General features: G+C 42.9%; 1 protein-coding gene across 1 annotated transcript in view; it reads left to right on the forward strand.

Moving 5' to 3' along the window:
* ERCC1 (ERCC excision repair 1, endonuclease non-catalytic subunit) overlaps positions 1-17,559 on the forward strand; it is a 31,029-nt gene extending 13,470 nt beyond the window's left edge. The window contains exons 4-10 of the mRNA XM_086953225.1: positions 503-606; positions 1,230-1,329; positions 1,991-2,067; positions 2,969-3,068; positions 4,611-4,682; positions 6,427-6,495; positions 15,674-17,559. Coding sequence (XP_086809351.1) covers positions 503-606; positions 1,230-1,329; positions 1,991-2,067; positions 2,969-3,068; positions 4,611-4,682; positions 6,427-6,495; positions 15,674-15,727 — 576 coding nt within the window. The 3' untranslated portion in view covers positions 15,728-17,559. The remainder of the gene's footprint in view (positions 1-502; positions 607-1,229; positions 1,330-1,990; positions 2,068-2,968; positions 3,069-4,610; positions 4,683-6,426; positions 6,496-15,673) is intronic.
* Positions 17,560-19,905: the final 2,346 nt, after the last annotated feature.

Consider the following 19,905-nt stretch of genomic DNA (forward strand, 5'->3'; position numbering starts at 1 on the left):
ATTATTTGTAATATCAATACATCTAGGTCACGTAAATAATACACATATTGCATTACAAATGCTATAGGTGTCACATTTGCGAAAGTTAAAACTATTGGCATTGTAAATGACAAAGCTATTAATTTCGCTATTTTCAAAACAACACATAATTAAAAAGTGTGTCATTTACAATACCAATAGCTCAAACTTTCCTAATGCGAGACCTATTGCATTGCAAATGCTTGTCTTTTTTTGGCTACAGGTCTGCTTTTATTTAGCTTTTTTTTTTAACCATTTCACTTTTTTTTTTTTGCTCTGATATGTTCTGTCCATTTTTAACTTTGTTAATCCCTTCTTTGGACACCTACAATTTCCCCTTTCCAGTTACTTAAAAAAAAAGAAATTGGGGGGTGTTTTGCTCTTACCCTTCTTTAATGATAATTACGCGCTCTCTGTGTCACCCTTTTCTTTATTTGTGAAGATTTCTGTGACAGATATAACTATCAAACTTCTCTTCCCTCAGAGAGGAAACCCAATCCTGAAGTTTGTCCGCAACGTCCCATGGGAGTTTGAGGATATCGTCCCTGACTATGTCATGGGTCCCACAACATGTGCCCTCTTTCTCAGGTCAGTCAACCTTGTTATTCTTCCACCAGTCCTGCCTTTGTACTCTGAAGGGGTTGTAGAGACCCATAAATAGAATGGGATCGGTGCGATGCTGCTGGTCAGGGGCAGCTCCACTTGCATAGGGGTGTAAAGTGGGCCCCACATTCAATGTTTTAGAGTACAGCCTACAGCATAGGTACAGGAGGACATATGTGCCAGATTTTCAGGGTTGCCATCAGCTGTGTAAATGTGTTCAATTTAGATTAATTTGTAGTTAGAGGTCTCCTGACCCTTTTGTGGTCAATCAGTTTTAGGGGTGCATCATATTATGCATGATTGAGGTGTGTTGGCAGAACTGCAAGGGGGTATCCATGCTGTAGTTCCAGCAAGGACTGTATGAAAGGATAAAGGTGCCGTAGCAGCAGGATTTGTGGGTATTGGATTGAAATGCTAGGTGTTTTGAAGTTCCAAGGCAATGGGTGTTATCAAAGCAGTTTTAGGAACTGTATGTGAGATCCCAGTACATGAATGGTTGGGCAAGCTGCATTGCATGGTTGAGGTGCTCTGGTATTTTTGGCAGCTGTCAATGTTGTGTCCTTTGAGCTGTGCAGAGACGAATTCTGATATTTATCTCTGTGCTGCAGCCTCCGTTATCACAACCTGAACCCCAACTACATCCATGAGCGCTTGAAGGTGCTGGGACAGTCGTTCGCACTGAGAGTCCTCCTGGTGCTCGTTGACGTGGTAAGTGGACAGCGCTTGAGGTTTCCTGGAGGCGGCCCGTGAGGGTCCCTGGAGCGTTGAGATTTGCAAGTGATGGAGGGAAAAATCAAGAGTATTCTACATTAACGCATTTTGACATGCTGAAGACTCAAGCTATGCTGAGCATTCCCGTATGAAATCCATCCTCATGCTGCAGCTTGAATATCATCACCCGCTAGTTATTTGCACCATGATAGTCCCATCTCGAAAAAGCTGAACTTGTACCTGGCCGAAGAGCTTTTTTATTTTTAAGGTGTATCCCTAGCTCCTAAGCATTTTATGTGTGCTTTCCATATATGTAGTAAGTAAGTGTGAGTATCCTGTCGAACTAGGAATGGTTGGAGTACAGGCTTCCTTTTTTTCTGAAAATACCAAACAAAAAGGATCTCTCTGTCTGTGTAGATCTAGAAGCGATGCTCGCTCTTGAGAATTTTGTAGCAAAACTGAAAGCATTTGTAGAATCAGGGCAGGTGTGTGACATTTCTTGATTTCTTCTTGTGTAGCAGGTTTTGGAGTGTTTTTTGTTTTCGCATGTTTTATATTTCATATAGATGATATATATTTATTTTTGTACAATGTACTGACACTTGGTTCTGTAACAGTGACATGACTCTAATAATATTACTGCTCTTTGCACCAATAGAAAGATCCTCACTTTGCGCTCAAGGAGTTGGCGAAGATTTGTATCCTAGCGGACTGCACCCTCATCCTGGCTTGGAGGTAAGCAACAGAGGCAGTGGTGGAAGAGAGTCTCTAGTAGTCGAATGAAAGATGAGCTAGAGGTTGTTGCTTTGCTCTCATGATGGGCAACAGACATTGCAACAAACAACAAAGTGATGGAAGGAATGCTTGAATGAATGTCAGCCCTGGGGGGTCACTCGGAGCCGCACTGTAGTTTTCCACCCACTCTGCCACTCTAGACAGCGACCAGCCATATGCAAAGAATCTGTTGTCCTGCTCCATTTGGAGCAGTCGAAACTGCCACACCAAGACCACTCACAATAGGGACATAAGCAACCACACATTTGTTTTAACCTGCTAAGGTCTTGTCAGTGAGGTATAGCTTGAGTTGTGTGGCACAGTGAGCATAGGAACTGCTTTTGCCATACCTGTTGCACTTCAGGATGTATTTCAACAAACAACAAAATAATGGAACACATACTTTTTTCGCGAAGATCAACATAGAACACCCTCAAAGAATAAAAGAGATGCAAATATAGAGTCAGACGTTATGTTCAACACTTTATTTCATCCTTTTGACTAATATGTTACAGAAAAGTAGAAAAGGCAACCAAAGGTTTCCTCTTTTTTCTTACATTTAACATTGAGGTGGCATTACTGACCAGAAAAAATGGCCCAAATTGATTTCACTGATGAACTTTTTTAACATAAGAATTCTCTTATTACTTTTATAAAGGCCTTTTGTTTTTATAGCTTCACTTTTTTCCTCTTGTGCTTTTTGGCAACATCACACTGTGGGTTCTTGTAAGTCCACAGCTTTGTGTGATGTTTCAACAAGGAAGTGTAAGAATGGAACAGAAAATGTAATCTTCATGCATGCTGGAAATGAGATATGTCCTATTGTTGCCACTCCCTAAACTCTCTCTTTATTCTTCTCCAGTGCAGAAGAGGCCGGGAGATACCTTGAGACCTATAAATCCTACGAGCAGAAGCCAGCAGATGTCTTAAAGGAAAAAGTGGATCAGGACTTTATGTCTAAAGTAAGGTCCAGGAGTGTGAATGTTGGGCTTGAATGTTACAGTGATACGTGGGTCCCGGATCAGCAGATCTTGATGTGAATTGGGTTGATCAGCGCAACAGATGGTCTAGCATAAATTGTACCGCTGATATTACAGGAGGAGGTGGTCGTGCAGTGTCTGACTTGGGTAGCCAAGAGGTATACATGCTGTAACATACATTGAACTCATGAGGAGAGCATGGTAAGGACAGCTGGATGGGTGAATTGCATGATTCAGACGCTCTTGCCCTAGGTGAAAGTGGTTCCTCAAAGGCTAGTTTGAGTTTCATTGATGGTGGAGTGCGAGTGCAAACATGTCTGAGGAAGTAATCACTGAACAGAATGAACAAGCAGGCAGAACTTCTTCTATCCTTAGGAAATGAAGTTGAACTTCAATAGGGAACTCTTGTTGTGCTGACCTGCGAGCTAGCCCTGGAAGCCTAGCTGCTAATGTTAGAATTGAATGCCGAAATGACCGAAAAGATTTTGTAGGGCTGAAAATGTGATTGCCAATTGTTCGGTCACTGAGCTGTTCACCATCATATAAGCTACCAAGAGTGCTCCAACTAACGGCTGTAGAAGTGATCCAGTCACTAAAACACAAGGCATGTGGCCTTTCTGGAACAGTAAAACTGTTGTCATACCTTGTATGAGGAAGACAAAAGCGCTATGTACATCGCTGACTTGGGTCAGTATGGAATTTCTTTAATACCGGTGCATCATTTGGGCATGTTGCCGTTTTAAAGGTCATAGGTTAAGTGTCCAAAGTTCATCCAGCATTACATTTGGGGACACAGTTTCACAGTCAGCCTCAAACGCCAAAGGAACCTCAGTTGCCAGAAATATTTTTGATTATTTATTTTTGGTGATGCGCGAAAGGGTAAAGAATAGTGTTCTTCTTCCTTCTTTAAAATGCTTCAGCAGCTTCCACTGGTTGAGCTCTGAGAGACCTTTACTCATAGGTGACCATACCTGGTCCCCATGAAGTATTATTAGAATTTAGGTGCTACCAGCATAGTTGTAGAAGATATTAAATGCTTGAATTTGTGAATTAGGTAAGTGAGGAAATAAGTTGCAAAGTATTGGCAACCAGAAGGTGGTCTTGGAAATGCTTGATGGAGCAGGAAGAAATGTGGGCTCTTTGGCTGTAGTCTGCCAAAGGAGAACCGCTTGACTTCCAGATCCTGGCTTTTTCCATGCATGCAATTCCCACAGTTGCCTAATCATGTTCAACACTGCAGAAAGATCTAATGAAATCAAACTGCTGACACATAGCAGCCTGATTAGAAGTATCAGAACCTGGTGACCAATATCGCACCTCCTTTAAGTGAGGGCATATGCTTCCGGGGCAGGGTAGACTCTCTGGCAATTTGGAATTGCATGAATATCATGATAGACTTTCTTCTAAATACCCATTCAGATGTACATTGGTGGAGAGCTTTGAATATCTTGGGAGAGGGCTGCATGAGTTTCTCCTGTGGGGTTTAAACTAGACTAATTCTGTATTTACCTTTTCTTATTGCAGGTTACTGACTGTTTGACAACTGTGAAATCAGTGAACAAAACTGACTGCACCACACTCCTCTCCACCTTTGGGGTAAGATTTCACTTTGAATGAAAGCTAAGTTTTGTGCACCTAAGGTACCTCAACTATATATTTCTACCCTGCATAGAATGCTCAGCACTGTACAACTGTCCTCCCATTTATTTTCTGGAGATGCATAGTCTTCACCTTGTGTCTTTTTCCTAGAAGGACATTCAGTTTGTCTTCATCATTATCTTTTCCAGTTCCAGTAAGATGTCTGAAGGCATTCCTTCCTTTAGTTTAGCCTCTCTCACCTTCTATGTGCATATGTGACATCCTATGCCAGCATGTCACCCTCTGGTGTTCTGTCTCTGATAGCCTGTGTCCCTCTCTAGCGGCCTCTGAATCTCTTGTAGCCTTTCTTTACTTCTTTCTTCTTCTCCCACTCTTGTATTGTCTCTCCCTCACTCTTATATTCTTTTTCTCTCCCTCATCTATCCTCCAACCCCCTCCTGTATCTTCTTTTCCTTATGTATCACCTCTCTCCTTTCTCCATCGCTTATAACCTCTCATCCTATTGTTTTTAGCCTTTCTTCATTTCCCTGTTTTGTATTCTGAGACACTCTCTTCTAGCCTTCCTGCATCTCTCTCTTATAGCCTCACTAAAATATTTTAGTGCCTCTTGCTCTTTGTTAGCCTCTTATTTTTTTTAATCTCTTTTAGCCTCTTGCTTCCCCTCTGGTATCCTGTCTCCCTCTTTTGTAATCTCTCTATCAATAGCACTTCTTTTTCCTTTCCCTTGTTTGTATCCTCAGTCTCTCGCTTGTAGCCTTCCCGCACCTCACTCTTATAGTCTCCCTCACTGGTTCATCTCTCTCGCTCCATGTTAGCCTCTTTCCACCTCTTTTAGCTTCTCTCTATGGTGCTCTTCCTTGAAGCTCCTGTATTTCCCTCCCTTGTAACTTCTATCCTGTTTGCTCTCTTGTAATCTGCTCTCTTCTCTTAAAGTTTCCTTCTCTTCTGCACCCTCTCTCCATTTGGAAACAGTTCAAGTTGGTTTTTCTTCTACATAGATTATGTTTAGTTACAATACCAGACACCAGAATGTAGTGATTGGCCAATAATTATTTCCTTGCTTCTGTACTGATTAGAGTGTAGGTTTCCATGTCCAAAGCTTAGCAATTCAACCACTGGATCACATTATTTTCTCCATAAACATTACTCTCTTGTGAGGACAGTGCAGGGCCCTTTTTTACCCAGCTCTCAAGTAGACTTTCTTCTGTAGCTCAAAGGCTCATTCTCCCATGGAGGCAGTCGTTACATCCACCCAGGCTCCAGTGCATGGACCATGCATATGTCCCTGTCTCCCTCTCTGTGAGGATGAGGAGCTCACCATAGCCTGATCTGGCCTCTCTGCTTAGACCCTCTCTCACTCTCTCTCACTCTCTCTCTCACTCTCTCTCTCACTCTCTCACCATAGCCTGGTCTGACCTTTGTGCGTGTCAGCAGATGTTCCTGTCCACCAAGCTGCCACCCTGACAGATTAAACAGTGTCACCATAGCCTGCTCTGGCTGCTCTCCATTATTACTGTAGACGTCCTTCTCGAAGTCTCTCACTATAAACATGAGCCACCATCATCTGCCCCACCCCCCCGGCATTCCTTATTGATGCCACTCCACAGGCCTCAGCCATCCAAAGCTGGAGTTCAGAATTCCCCTTCCAAGTTCCTCAAAGGTTGAGTACCAGCTTCTGACTTGGTTCTGGTTATCGTTCATTGTTCTACAGGAAATAAACGTTTTCTTCTTTCCTCTGCAGTCCCTGGCAGATCTCACAAAAGCTGCACGAGAAGAGCTTTCTCTTTGCCCTGGTCTTGGCCCTCAGAAGGTGAGCTGTTCTAGCACCTAGAATAAGAAGTGGGAGAGGAAGTAAGATGGCTTAGGAGGAGGTTTAACTACAGTAGTTGAAGAATGCAACAAGAGATTGCTAGAGGCTTGATGGAAGAGAGGGGGTAGGGGTAAATACTGCCTACCCATCAGAATCCTGAACTATAAATAGGCACCAGTAATAAAGAGTAACTTCGGCAGGCGCACATGATACTACAAGAGCGAAGAAAAGGCAGCCATTTTGACAGCTGTAAAGTTATGTTCGATGGCACGTGTGGCTGTAGATGCACATGCTCTGCATACTCCTGCTATCTAGTGTTGGGTCCGGATGTGTGCAGGTTATTTTCTTCAAAGAAGTCTCTCAAGGTAAAGTGACTCCTCTCGGTGATATTGTGCATGGGCATCAACTCCATTGTTAGATTGTTTTCTTTCTGCCATTGGGTTTGGACGTCTTCTTCGTTGCTCAAGTTTGAGACTGCTTTTGGGTTCCCTTAAGCTCGTTGTTAACCTCTATACCTGTAGGTATTGCTTTTGTTAGTGTTCCACTTTTGTCTTTTGAAAACAGAAGTAATCCTTCAGGTAGCCATTTGATGTTCTCCAGTTGCGGTCTTCGGGCCTTGTTTCTTGTCTCATTGGCTTTGACCAACAATGCCCTGCGAATGGATCGACCTCCATTTCGATTCTGTCCCAACTACCACGCAAAAAACAGACCTCCATCAGGTTTGCGACCTGTGTCTGTCTCCCGACCACATCAAGGAAAACTGTGATGCCTGTCTATCTTTTTCGAACGAAGAAAATGTTGCAGGACCACCGGGTGCAAACAATAGGTATCCAGTGAAAATATCTGGAAGAGACACTCAACATCTTTGGCCAATACGACTGTCTAACAGGAGGAAGAACTGCATGAGGCTACGGCAGAAGAGGAAAAGGCCCTTTCCATATCGGATTCCGTGTCTCAATCTGAAATGGAGTTTGACCTACAGATGCAGGACATGCCTTCGGGACAGTGTACAGTGAGTACTCATGTCCCTGTCCAACTCAATAAGAGACCTTTGGTTTTGACCGAAATTACTGCTCCTGGGCTACTACTGCCAACAGGCCATGGTAGGCACAGAGTATCTGCTAAAGGTGCCCCACCCTCGGGCCCGGCACTGAAAGCCAAGTCAAAACTTTCCTCATCAACTCGACCACTCTAGGTTCCAGGCCAACCATCGGGCGTATCTGCACCAAGCACCCAGTACTCTGCTGATTCGGCACCGAAACAGAGACTACGTTCAACATCAAAATCATCCATTTCGCCACCAGAACCGACCCTTTAGACTGTGAAGGAGAGGCTCAATCCAAAGCAGAAGATACACATTTAGCCTTCTATTGGTCAGATTTAGATAATTGCAATTGGCCCCTATTCCATCGAAGCATCAGCTTTCTTTTGAAGAGGCCATCGATCTACCCGTAACTTCTCAGAAACAGGAAAGTGACACTGCAACCAGTCTCTAACAGCCACCTTTGCCCGCTTCTCCTCCACCTCCCTCACCACCACCACCTCCTTCATCACATCACATCACTGTCACTGCTGTTCAACCTGTACGTCCAACCCCTGGTGTTGGTAGCCAAGAGTAGAAGTCTGACTATGATCTCCTACGCCGACGATACACAGTTGGTAGTGGCACTCTCGAACGAACCCATGCGGGGTGCTCCCAAGTTTCAGAGCGATCTCACGGCCGTCGCCAGGTGGATGACTGCCAACTGCCTCCAGCTTAATGCCAACAAGTCGGAGCTTTTGGTGGTAGGGAACAACCCCGGGCTTTGGAGCGAGCACTGGTGGCCCGAAACCCTTGGTGACGCCCCAATCAGGTGGTGAAGAATTTGAGGGTTTGGGTGGACTCAGCCCTCAATTTCCAAGTTGAAACAAAGAAGGTGGCTGGGACATGCTTTGGGTTACTACTAGGGTTCAAACCCTTATTGGTTTTTTTTGAAGCACCAACATGGCAAATCATTATCCAGGCCTCAATCTTATCGAGGCTGGATTATGCCAACTCGATATATCTAGGATCTAACAAGGCTGAAATTGTGAGACTTCAGAGGGTCCAAAACGCAGCTGCCAGAACTTCCTCAGTCTCCTTAGAGTCTGTCCTGTGTCAGATGCTATTCTCCGACTTCACTGGTTGGCGGTGGCCAGGCGGATTGAGTTTAAGGCTCTCTGCTTGGCCTGAAATTTGCCACTCCAGGAATCTTAGCCTATTTGTTGCTGCCATATGTACCGACACGCCAACTCCATTCCTTGGGGCAAAACTTGGTAGTGGTTCCCCAGGTAAGGAGAGCACGCGGGGGACGCTCGTTTCGCACTTTGTTGCCACAACCCTGGAACTGGCTTCCTGTAAAGATCCGCAGCTTGAACAACTCCCTAGTTTTATGGAAGACAGTTAAAACACACCTTTTGACTCTGTTGTAGACCGCCCTGCCTCACCCCCGTTTGTCTCTCACTGTAGTCCGCGCCGGGACGCCTCTTCGCTGGGGCAGCTGTCGCGCTTTATAAACATTATAACAGAACATTAATGATACAGGATACAATACTCTACAGGACAACACACAGTCTGATATCGGGGGGGGGGTGGGAGGAGATGACAGTGAACTGCCCACAGATCCATGGGGTAGCCACAACATTGACCCCACCCCACCCGGGATATAATGACTCAGACCTTTCCCACCTAAGCCTTCACTCCCAGATAATGCAACATTCTTTTGTGAATTTATATCTAAGGCACCTACATATCACCAGGTACCCTTGCACAAAGACTCAATAGAGGGTGACTTTCTGTTTAAGACCCTCTCGTCTACCACTAAGCCATGCCAATATCTGCCCACGCTAAAGGGGATGCTCCATCACTCAGATAAAATCTTTAAATATCCGGTACGGGCATGTATTATTACACCAAGAGTAGACATGAAATACAAAGCTGCATTCTTAGATCCACCTTACATCAAGGGTCAACTCCCCCCAGACTCGCTGGTAGTATCTAATGCCTGCAAGAGGTCTAACTCTTGGATATCAGCAGATGCCCCTCCACCCAATAAAGAGTCTAAAATCATTGACGCTTCAGGGAAAAGAGTGGCAGCATAGCAGGCAACCATTGGCAAATTGTCAACATGCAGAGAGGCCAGATCAGGCTATGGGGTTGTTGGCAAGGTACGACAGGGTCCCTTTGGGACGAGATGGAGAAATTCCCCCAATATCTCCCTGAGTAGTACAAGAAAGGAGGCCACCACATTTGTCCAGTAGGGTAAATTAATTTCAAACAACTCTATCAGATGTGCCCTCGACTCAGCAGATACAGCTACCAGAGGCATAAATACAAGTATACTGTTGCCTAGACAGGCTTGGCTATGCATTTCTGGCTTTAAGCCAGAGGTACAGCAGACACTCCTGATTGTCCCTTTAGATCAACAACACCTGTTTGGTTCCCAAGTGGATCAAACATAAGGAAAAACACAAAGGTTGCCAACTCAATGGGGACGTTTCAGACCCCAACTCGTCATGGTTCTTTTTGGCCCCCCACATACAAACAGGGATCACAAATCACACCTTTGAGTGTCTCTACCTCTTCATATAGGCAACAGCATCACACCTCCCCATCAAGAGGATATTACAGAGGTACATATAGAGGAAATGATTCCTAGGGGCATGGAAGAGGTGCCTCCCCTTGCACCACATCCTCCACGTTCATACAGTGACTCATTTTTCATTCCCCCAAACATTTAATACTTGGTGCGGGACAACTACAACTTTTCTTCCCCTCCTGGAAAGCCATAACAGACACTTTCATCATCCAATGCATAACTTTCACAACATTCATGTATACAGTTGATTTTTCCTGGTAATGATCTACAAAATCTTGTAAAATGGCCTTTCTTGTTGCATTTTGAATATGTTTTCCCTAAAGCTGGACAGTTCCTACAATCTGCTAAATGCCCATCGCTTCCACATCTAAAACACAATAACTTTGAGTTCTTTTTTTCAAACTTCTGATTCCTGAACTTGATATCTGTTCTAGATGAAAAATCATTTCTTGGTGAGTAACTTTTCTTTGACCTGTCAGAATCCTTTGATACACTGAAAACATCATTTTTATCGTTTCCTCTAATCTCCTTCACAAACTTTTCTGAATGTTCTATCGACTTTGCAATATCTATAGCATTGTTAAGAGACATATCAGGTGTTGTCCAAAGTCGTTCCTGCACTTTTTTGTTATTTGTCCTCATCAAGATTTGGTCCCTCAAGACTTGCTCATAAGAGGTGTGTTCAAAATCACACGTAACTGCTAGTGATCTTAAAGCCGAAACAAAATCTTCCACAGGTTCATCTGCACGTTGCTTTCGTGAGTAAAAAATAAACCTCTCCATGACAATATTCTTTTTTTTTTTTTTTTCCATATCTTATACTTAACTGCAAACAAGTATATTCATACACATTAATATTCCCTGGATTTACTAAAGCTGGTAAAGTTTTGAACTCTTTCAGTGCAATTCCACCCAAACAATGCTTTAAAAGTGACAATTTCCTATCTGGCTCACAATCTCCCTCCTCCAACACATCTACATAAGCTAAAAATACAGGTTCCCATATTTCCCAAGCCATGGGAGGTTCACCAGGGTGATAAGAAAGATGGAGGAGGAACAATGCCAGCCATACTAAACAAGTTTGTAAACTTATCGTATATTGTACAATGAATGAGTTTTTAAAAAAAAACAATCAGAAATAAAATGTACGTGTAAAAGAAAGAAAGTTTCCAACTGTAGATAAGACACGCAGTGTGCGTATCACCGATGTAATTGAGTAAAATAAATTCTCCAGCTTAAACCATGAGAGAAGAAATAACTCGCAAATGCTTCTCCACACTCGCGTTAATAAGCATCCAAACACTCCTTCCAAGTCGCGTTGCTAATGAAGCTGTCAAAATAAAAAAAATAAAAAATAAATAATAATGGCGTTCACGTTGCGTGACGATCCGACGTGTAGCGTCAAAACGTGATGACAAACGAAGGAAGAACGTCTTCAGTATTCCAACGCTGGCTCCTACGTGAACGCTGACAACAATGGAATCCACACGGGTCCACTAAGTTCGAAGGTGAAACGGCAGCCAAATGAACACAAAGATGGTTCAAAAATAAGCCGTCTAAAGTAAGATTAGTTCTCTTTCAAATTTCCTTTTTCTTTTTTTCTTCCCATTTAAAATCGAATGAATTCTCCGTAGCTCCGGAACAAGGTTTCACGGTCTCACACGGGTCTCCCACGGGTCTTACTGCAGAGTCAAATCTTGTTCCTCACAAACGGGTAACAAATCCCGCCCGTCACCAGTGTAGGGAAGTCAAAAGGAAGAGAAAACACGTAGGAAACCTGTTGAATGAAGACGAGATTTATTCGCGTCTGTTCGTCATGAAGTACAGTCTTGTAATGCCCATAACTACCCCAACAGCCTTACTCTCCACATTCCAGATATTTGAAGAACAAGGTCTCCCAACATTCCCAAAGGCACGAGCTATTAAACAACAGGATTGCTCGTGACAGCTCACATAACACATATACAAGTACCCAACATGGTAATTGTCTGTAGCTCATCAAAACCCCTTCAAACTTTTCACCTCTCAGGCACATACTTTCCAAACATCACCAAACCTTGCTCAAACTAGAAGTACAGACTCTCTTGCAAAAAGGAGACATAGACATAGACCCTGTTCCTCCACAACAAGAAGGTTCAGGAGTATACTCTCTATACTTCCTCATTCCCAAAAAAGACAGTTCACTCCAGCGCATATTAGACCTCACACAGTTAAATCGTTACATCCTCTCAGAGCACTTCCACATGGCAACTCTTCAGGATGTGATTCCTCTCATACAACAGGGCGACTTTCTGTCTGCACTAGACTTAAAGGACGCTTACATCCCACATCCCAATACATCCAGCTCACCGAAAACACCTCCGGTTCATCATAGCAGGAACACATCAGTTCAAAGTGCTTCCATTCGGAGTCACTACCACACCCCAGGAGTTTACTAAATATCTAGCTGTAGTTGAAGCACGTCTACGCAGACTGAGTATTCATGTCTTCCCGTATATGGATGATTGGCTCGTCAAAGCCAGTACACTTCAGTTGTGTCTACAAAACATTCAGACCACTCTACAACTTCATCAATTGGAGTTCACAATCAACATACACGAATCTCACCTTCAGCCTTCACAGATTCAGCCTCACAGCTTGGGGTGCCCACCTACAGGATCTCACAGTTCAGGGTCACCAGTCGCCACATCAACTACTTAGAGCTTCAGGCATATAGCACTGAAAGCATTTCTAATCCACCACAAAGGCAAGGTTGTCTTGGTCCGGACATACAACACCATGTTCTCGTTACAAAAACGCGGTGGGTGGGGACACTCCATACAGTTATCACGCATATCTCAGACGATTTGGCGTTGGGCAATACGTCAAACATTCACCTGTTAGCAGAAATTCTACCAGGAATGGACACGACTTCGCCGACCTCCGCAGCATGCAGAAACTAGTCCACGCGTGGGAACTCCATCCGAGAGTCCTCCTCCCATACATCCACAAGTGGGGGTTTCCACAGATAGACTTGCTCGCAACCCGACAATGCAAAAATCCCAAACTTCACCTCCAGGCCCCCACACCTACTATCCAAGGACAATGCTCTATGGATAAACTGGTCTGGGATATTTGCCTATGCTTATCCACCTCTACCTCTTCTGTTTGTGGTTCGAAATCGAAGGAAGGCACCTCACTCCCTCATTCTGGTAGCATCCACTTGGCAACCATGGTTCACCACACTACTCGATCTTTCAGTTGTGAAAAGCTTTCTCTCAATCTAGATCTTCTCGCTCAGAATCATGGGGAAGGCAGGCACCCAAATCCAAAGGAACTCAATCATGCGATTTGGCTCCCGAGGTCATAGAATTTGGTTACCTAAATCTCCCACCAGAATGTATGACCATTCTAAAAGAAGCCTGTAAACACACAACTAGGGAATGTTCACGTTGGGAAGTGGAAAAGATTTGTTTTCTTATGCCGTGATAAACATACTGACCTGTTTCATGCAACTGATCAATATATTGTCAATCTACTGGAGTAGCGTACACTTCAATACGCATGCATGTAGCTGCTGTAGCTGCTTACCTGCAAAACAGACATTTATCAATGTTCAAGATACCAATTAAGGCATTCATGAGAGTAATGTCACCCAGGGTTCCACCTGCACCTGCTTGGAATCAACATTGTACTCTCCAGGCTTCTGGGTCCCCCATTCAAACCCCTGCTTAATTGCCCTCTCCATTCTATCTTGGAATGTCTACCTTTTAGTAGCCATCACCTCGCTTAGACATGGGGTAGTCCTTCGAACAAACCCAGAATTCCTTCCAAAGGTCATTTTCTACTTTTCAACTAAATCAGTCAGTTGAATTGACTGTCTTCTGTCCACAACCTGATTCCGTTGCAGAAAGGGCTCTTCATTCACTAGATGTTAAAAGAGCTTTAATGTACTATATTGACAGAACTAAAGATTTTTGTAAAAACAAACAACTCTTTGTGGCTTTTTCGCCCCTCTCACATAGGCAAGCCCATATCAATACCAGGTATTTCTAGATGGATAATGAAATGCATTCAGACATGTTACATCAAAGCTAAAAGAACTTTGCCCAAACCTCCTAGAGCACACTCTACTCGCAAGATAGTTTCGATCTATGTCTTTCCTGGGGAATATACCAATAGCTGGCATTTGTGAAGCATCAACATGGTCAACCCACACATTTTGACTAAACATTACTGTGTGGCTGTATTAGCACGCCAACAGGCGACTGTAGGGCAGACAGTGTTACATACCATTTTCTAAACAGCTGCAACACCCGCAGGTTAGCCACTGTTTTCTGGAGGGCACTGCTTTATAGTTTGTGCAGAACATGTGTATCTACAGCCACATATGCCAATCGGACGGATTATGTTACTTACCCTGTAAGCATCTGTTTATGGCATGTAGTGCTGTAGATTCACTTGCGCCTTGCCTCCTCCCCGGACACCTGTGGCTGTTCCAGTACCTACTACAATATCCTATGCATGGGCATCTCTTTACTAACAATTACTCACACTGCATTCTCACCCAACTGCGGGAAAACAATCTAACAATGGAGTCCATGCCCAATATCACTGAGGGGAAGAGTCACTTTACCTCATGACAAGAGAGAGACTTCTTTGAAGAAAAACAACTTGCAACACATCCGGAGCCAATACTAGATGGAAGGAGTATTCTGAGTTTGTGAATCTACAGCACTATATGCCACGAACAGATACTTACAGGGTAAGTAACCTAATCATTCTCACTTGACCCTTCCACCCAATCATTGATCTTAAAATATATATTTTTGTTTTAGTATCTATAGCAGATATATTGCAATATTTCAGCCTTAGTTAGTTGGTAAAGAATGGAACAAAAATTAATCTGAGGGTGCCTCATCCAAACTGTGCACTGCTATACACCGATGTATAGAATCAGGCTCTGCCTCCCAGGCATGTGAAATCACTGATGAGAAGCTCTAAAGAAAATATTAACTGTATTGCTTTATTACAAAACTTTCTGAGGTCAGTGGAACTAATGTTCTGAGACTGGAAGAGAGTCAGCTCCCACACACTGTAATAGGCACAGCTCCAACTGGAGAATCTGCAGCTTAAAGAGACAAAGGGGTTGATTTAGAGGTTGGCAGAGAGGTTACTCCGTCTCAACAGTAACTATCACACACCCTGCACCCCTTACTGCCCACCCTAACTCTCCCCACAGTTTACGACGAATACATTTCGGCAGTTGAAACCTGGAATGAACCAGAGAAAAATACCACAACATGTAGAATTGAATGTCACTTGTTATGGGCACATTTCTGAGGGAAAAGAAGGATTAGGAGGTATTTGTTGCACCAAGTAAATGACCTTCCCATGCATGTTTGTATTTACAGGGTGTGCTATATACCTCATCCCCATCCACCCCTCTCGTGGTCATGGCCTCAATGCCTTGTTCATTAATTATAACATTGCTGCAAGATGCTTGAAAGCTCAGAGTTAGATATGCTATTTGGCTTTGGCCTGTTTCTCCCACTGGCTCAGTTTGTATATTTTCTTGGCAGGCAAAGAGGCTGTTCGATGTCCTACATGAACCATTCCAGAAGACCAAGAAATAGCTAACGAACGGAGAACCTGCAGATAATCAATGCATATCGAAGGCGGCTAATAGATGATCAGCGGATCACGAAATGAAACACGAGACCCAGTAAAGGAACAATACACAGCACACTAGTTATAGCCTTCATGTGAGTTCCTAACCAAGCGCTAATTCGGAGGCAATTAAGGTTTATGATGCAACCAACCAACCAATTAGTTTAATAAGTTATTAAATGACTGTTGACTGAGAAACAATGGAGACCATCAACCTAGTCAATTAGTCTGGCAATAAATTCATTTAGAGATTATTGAAATGACCCACCCAACATGTAGATCAGTGAAGTCCTAGGTTGTGGGAAAAGATCCATGAGATAACCAACACCTTTCAGCTTAAAAGCCAATCATCTGAGTGAGGGATTCGCAGTGGCGGCCCCGGCCACCAACATAACCTAACTCAAGTGCCTTTCAGCAAACAATAGCTCTGTAGACTGAAATCTCTCAATGGAAATAGCCTGAAATCATCAATCCCCCATCTGATTGGACCAAATTGTATGCACTGTACATTATGTTTTTGTTCTGTGCATTTCCTTTTTCACAGAAAGTTTAAAGAGAGACCCCTTTCACAAGAGTGTGACTGCTGGTGGTATTTATCGAACAATTCTGCACCAGCCTTCTAACAGAGGAAAATCAACAATAAGGCAGTCTGTGGAGCTACCTGTTCCTCCCAGACAAGTGCCTGCAGACGAGATCCTACCATACACAGTGTGAATTACTGCTGCTTGAATTTCTAGACCAGGTGATTTTTTAAGATTGGAAATTTAGAAAAATATTGACACATATATCAAAGTTTAAGTAGCCAATCTAATGGGTACTGCAGCAGAAACCGTTTGTACATGATTCTGGACTGATAATGTGAGCATTAGCAGAACCTAGACAATACAATCTGACAATAAATTTCAGTGACTGAAAAACATTTCTTACCATTGGAAACGTCTCCTCAGCTTATATACTGGAATCGTAACAAAGGATAACCATATACATTGCATTGGAAGACAGCGGCTACAGACCAGAGGACACACTGTGCTCATGGGTCCCGCCAGACATCAAATACTGAGTAGAGGACACCCTGTGCTCATTGGTGGCTGAAAGACCGCGGATACTGAGTAAAGGACACCCTGTGCTCATTGGTGGCTGAAAGACAGCGGATACTGAGTAAAGGACACCCTGTGCTCATTGATGGCTGAAAGACTGCGGATACTGAGTAAAGGACACCCTGTGCTCATTGAAGGCTGAAAGACCGCGGATACTGAGTAAAGGACACCCTGTGCTCATTGATGGCTGAAAGACCGCGGATACTGAGTAAAGGACACCCTGTGGTCATTGGTGGCTGGCAGCATAGCATATTAGGTGAAAAGAACTGTTGGAGACAGCAGACCTATAGCAGATGTATCCTATGCTTTCACATCGGAAAACAGACCAGATCCTTATTGTCATGTTTTATTTTTTGAATTTGCAAATGTGTTTGGTGCTTGACCACTTTTTCTGAATGTGGCCTCTGCCATCTTTGGTTCTGCAGACCTAAAAGTTGTTACAAATGTTTCAACTACAGATCCTAGAATATTGTGTAAAAAAATCCCATTCATTTGCATTTGTAATATTTACCCTCCAGCTTATTTATTCAAATATAGCTTTACTCGAATCCTTAACAGTCTTAATAAACGTTGCATCTAGCTAGCTTCTCTATAAATAAGCGGGTGAAAATGTCAGTGATGCACTTGTGTTTCCAGATAGTTCTACCTTTTATACCATATGCAGTTCTGTTCTTTCTTTGTAATAAAAAGTTTGCATCTTGTTTAGTTCATTATTTCGTTTTTTACATCTTACCTGAGAAAGTGTGTTTCTGTGAGCCTATTGCTCTTTAAAAAAAAAAAAAAAAAGGAAAATGCCTTTAAGCCCGCTTGTCATTTACAATTGGTTCGCTTTTCTTTGGTCACTAGTCCCGGGTTCACTTCCCCTTTGTGAGTTTGTCCCTTTTGATGGAGCATGGGCCAAGTTATGATTAATATTTTTATAGATGTCCTTACACTGCTTATTCTGGGATTGAAGTACTTTTTTTTTGTTTCTTCCCGTCATTGCCGTTTCTGGTAGCCCTTGTCCCTACCTTGTAGCCTCGCAATCTCTGGTAGCCTCTCTTTACTTTGTTGTTTCCAATTGCTTACACCTGCCCACCTTTTGTTGTTGAATGTCCCCTTCTGTTATTGTTGCTTGGCCTCCCAACTCTGTTGCTTGCCCATGCCCCCGCGCCTGGAAAAAAAAATGCTATGACGCGGCCAGTGCTAGCAGTGTCATAAAGCGTGTTTAACTAAACCTTGCTCTGTCTAAGCTAATACTCACTGAAATCCTCTTAGGGCATTCACGGAATGCAAAGGAATAATGTAACTGATAATGGCAGTGCATATACTGGTCTCCAACCATTACTCACTAGGCGCTACAACGACGAGGACTGGGACTGGAGTGGTCACTTTTTCTGTTTAAGATAAATTTACATGAATATGCTGAAACATTCTCTTATGAATGACGGACTAGGATTGTCATTTCAAAGCTTTATATAAAGAATTAATAGACGGCTTACAATAAACATGTCACCTGTAGGCTTAGCAGCAAAGCATACAAATCATTAGTACAAAGAACTCGGTGCAGTTCTAAATGAAACCTGGCATAGATTTGCCTTCTAAAGGTCGGACAAAAGGGTGGGTGTCACTGTTACAGAAATCCACGTCCTTTTGTAGGGCTTTGGACAAAGACTTTCATACATTCTGTATTTCATACATGGTTCTCAGGATTTGCACCAATAGGAAATAATCTAGAAGAAACATTGAACTACAAAATACATTCAAAGATTCTCTCTGCGTAGCAGTACAATGAGATTCAGTTATTCTCATAACTTTTAGCTGAACAGTTAAACGGAACAATGTTTGAGCAAGAGCTGGGGACGGTTGAGTAAATCCTTGATTCACTACAGTGAGAAAACATCTCTGAGAGCACTCTTTGCCTAGTCATGCGAACACTAGTAATACTCTTTTTTTTTTTTAGAACGTAAACCAGCAGTAGTTATCATGAGAGCAAGATGGAAGACAGTGTAACCACACAGCTTAAACTTAATGCTCTTTTATAACACAAAATCAACTCTCACAGTCCCCCCTCTGATGATTTGAGTCCTCACTTAAATTCTTTATTACAACACATCATCTATCAACTTTGGATTCCTTTGCTTGGTCTCTTCCAGATCCTTCAGTGTCTTAAAGTTCGCTTTGCATCTCTTCAACCTTTACATCCAGTCTTTTCCGCTTTCTTCCTCTCATTTGTGACATCTTCTTATACCCACAATTCTTCCCCTTCAGTGATGGAATTCCTTTGCAAAACTTCAACAAAATGAGCACAAATGCAATTCCAATTAGAATAATCAAGCGAGGGGTTAGTAGCAACTTCATTCTTCCTCCACCTACACGGCCAAGCCATTCTCCTGTCTTAGCAAACCCTTTACCAATGGATCCAAAGAATAATCCTAATGATTTCCATGCACCAGATTATTACAGTTCAGTTAATTCTTGCATTGTGTTTGTAATATTAGTAATATAGCTGTCGAGCTGTTTATCTTTGAGGAATGTATGCGCAACATTTTTGAGCATGAATAACTTTGCAAACTCTGCCTGTTTTCGCGAGGAGTAAATCCAACACAAGGCGACTTTGCATAATCATAGCTCGCATTGCAAGCAATTCTTTATTAATCAGTCAATGCACTTTCCGTGTTAGTTGTGAGTTGATCTGCTTAAAGCTACGCTTACTTTGCCTAATGTGTTGTTCAAGAGGAAAGTCTAACTCAGTAGTATGATAGATCTTGGGGAAAACTAAAGCTGCATAAAACACATAATAAATGCCTTTGATGATAACCTCTAAATTAGAAAAGGTTTTCCCTTTTACTAAATATTTATGCTCACACTGGCTCCATTTCAATTTCTCAACTCTCGTTCCCCTCTGACTGTCATATTGTGCATGAAGATCCTTTCTTGGTGACTTCAATGCTTAATGTTGGGGTCCCCTTAAGATCTCCTTGCCATTCCCTATAATATGGTCTGCGCTTGTCTGCCCTTCTCTCCTCATCTATTCATATCCTTTCGTTCAATTAGTCTACAAATAC

The sequence above is a fragment of the Lissotriton vulgaris genome, chromosome 1_2 (assembly GCF_964263255.1).
Source record: "Lissotriton vulgaris chromosome 1_2, aLisVul1.2, whole genome shotgun sequence".
NCBI lineage: Eukaryota > Metazoa > Chordata > Amphibia > Caudata > Salamandridae > Lissotriton > Lissotriton vulgaris.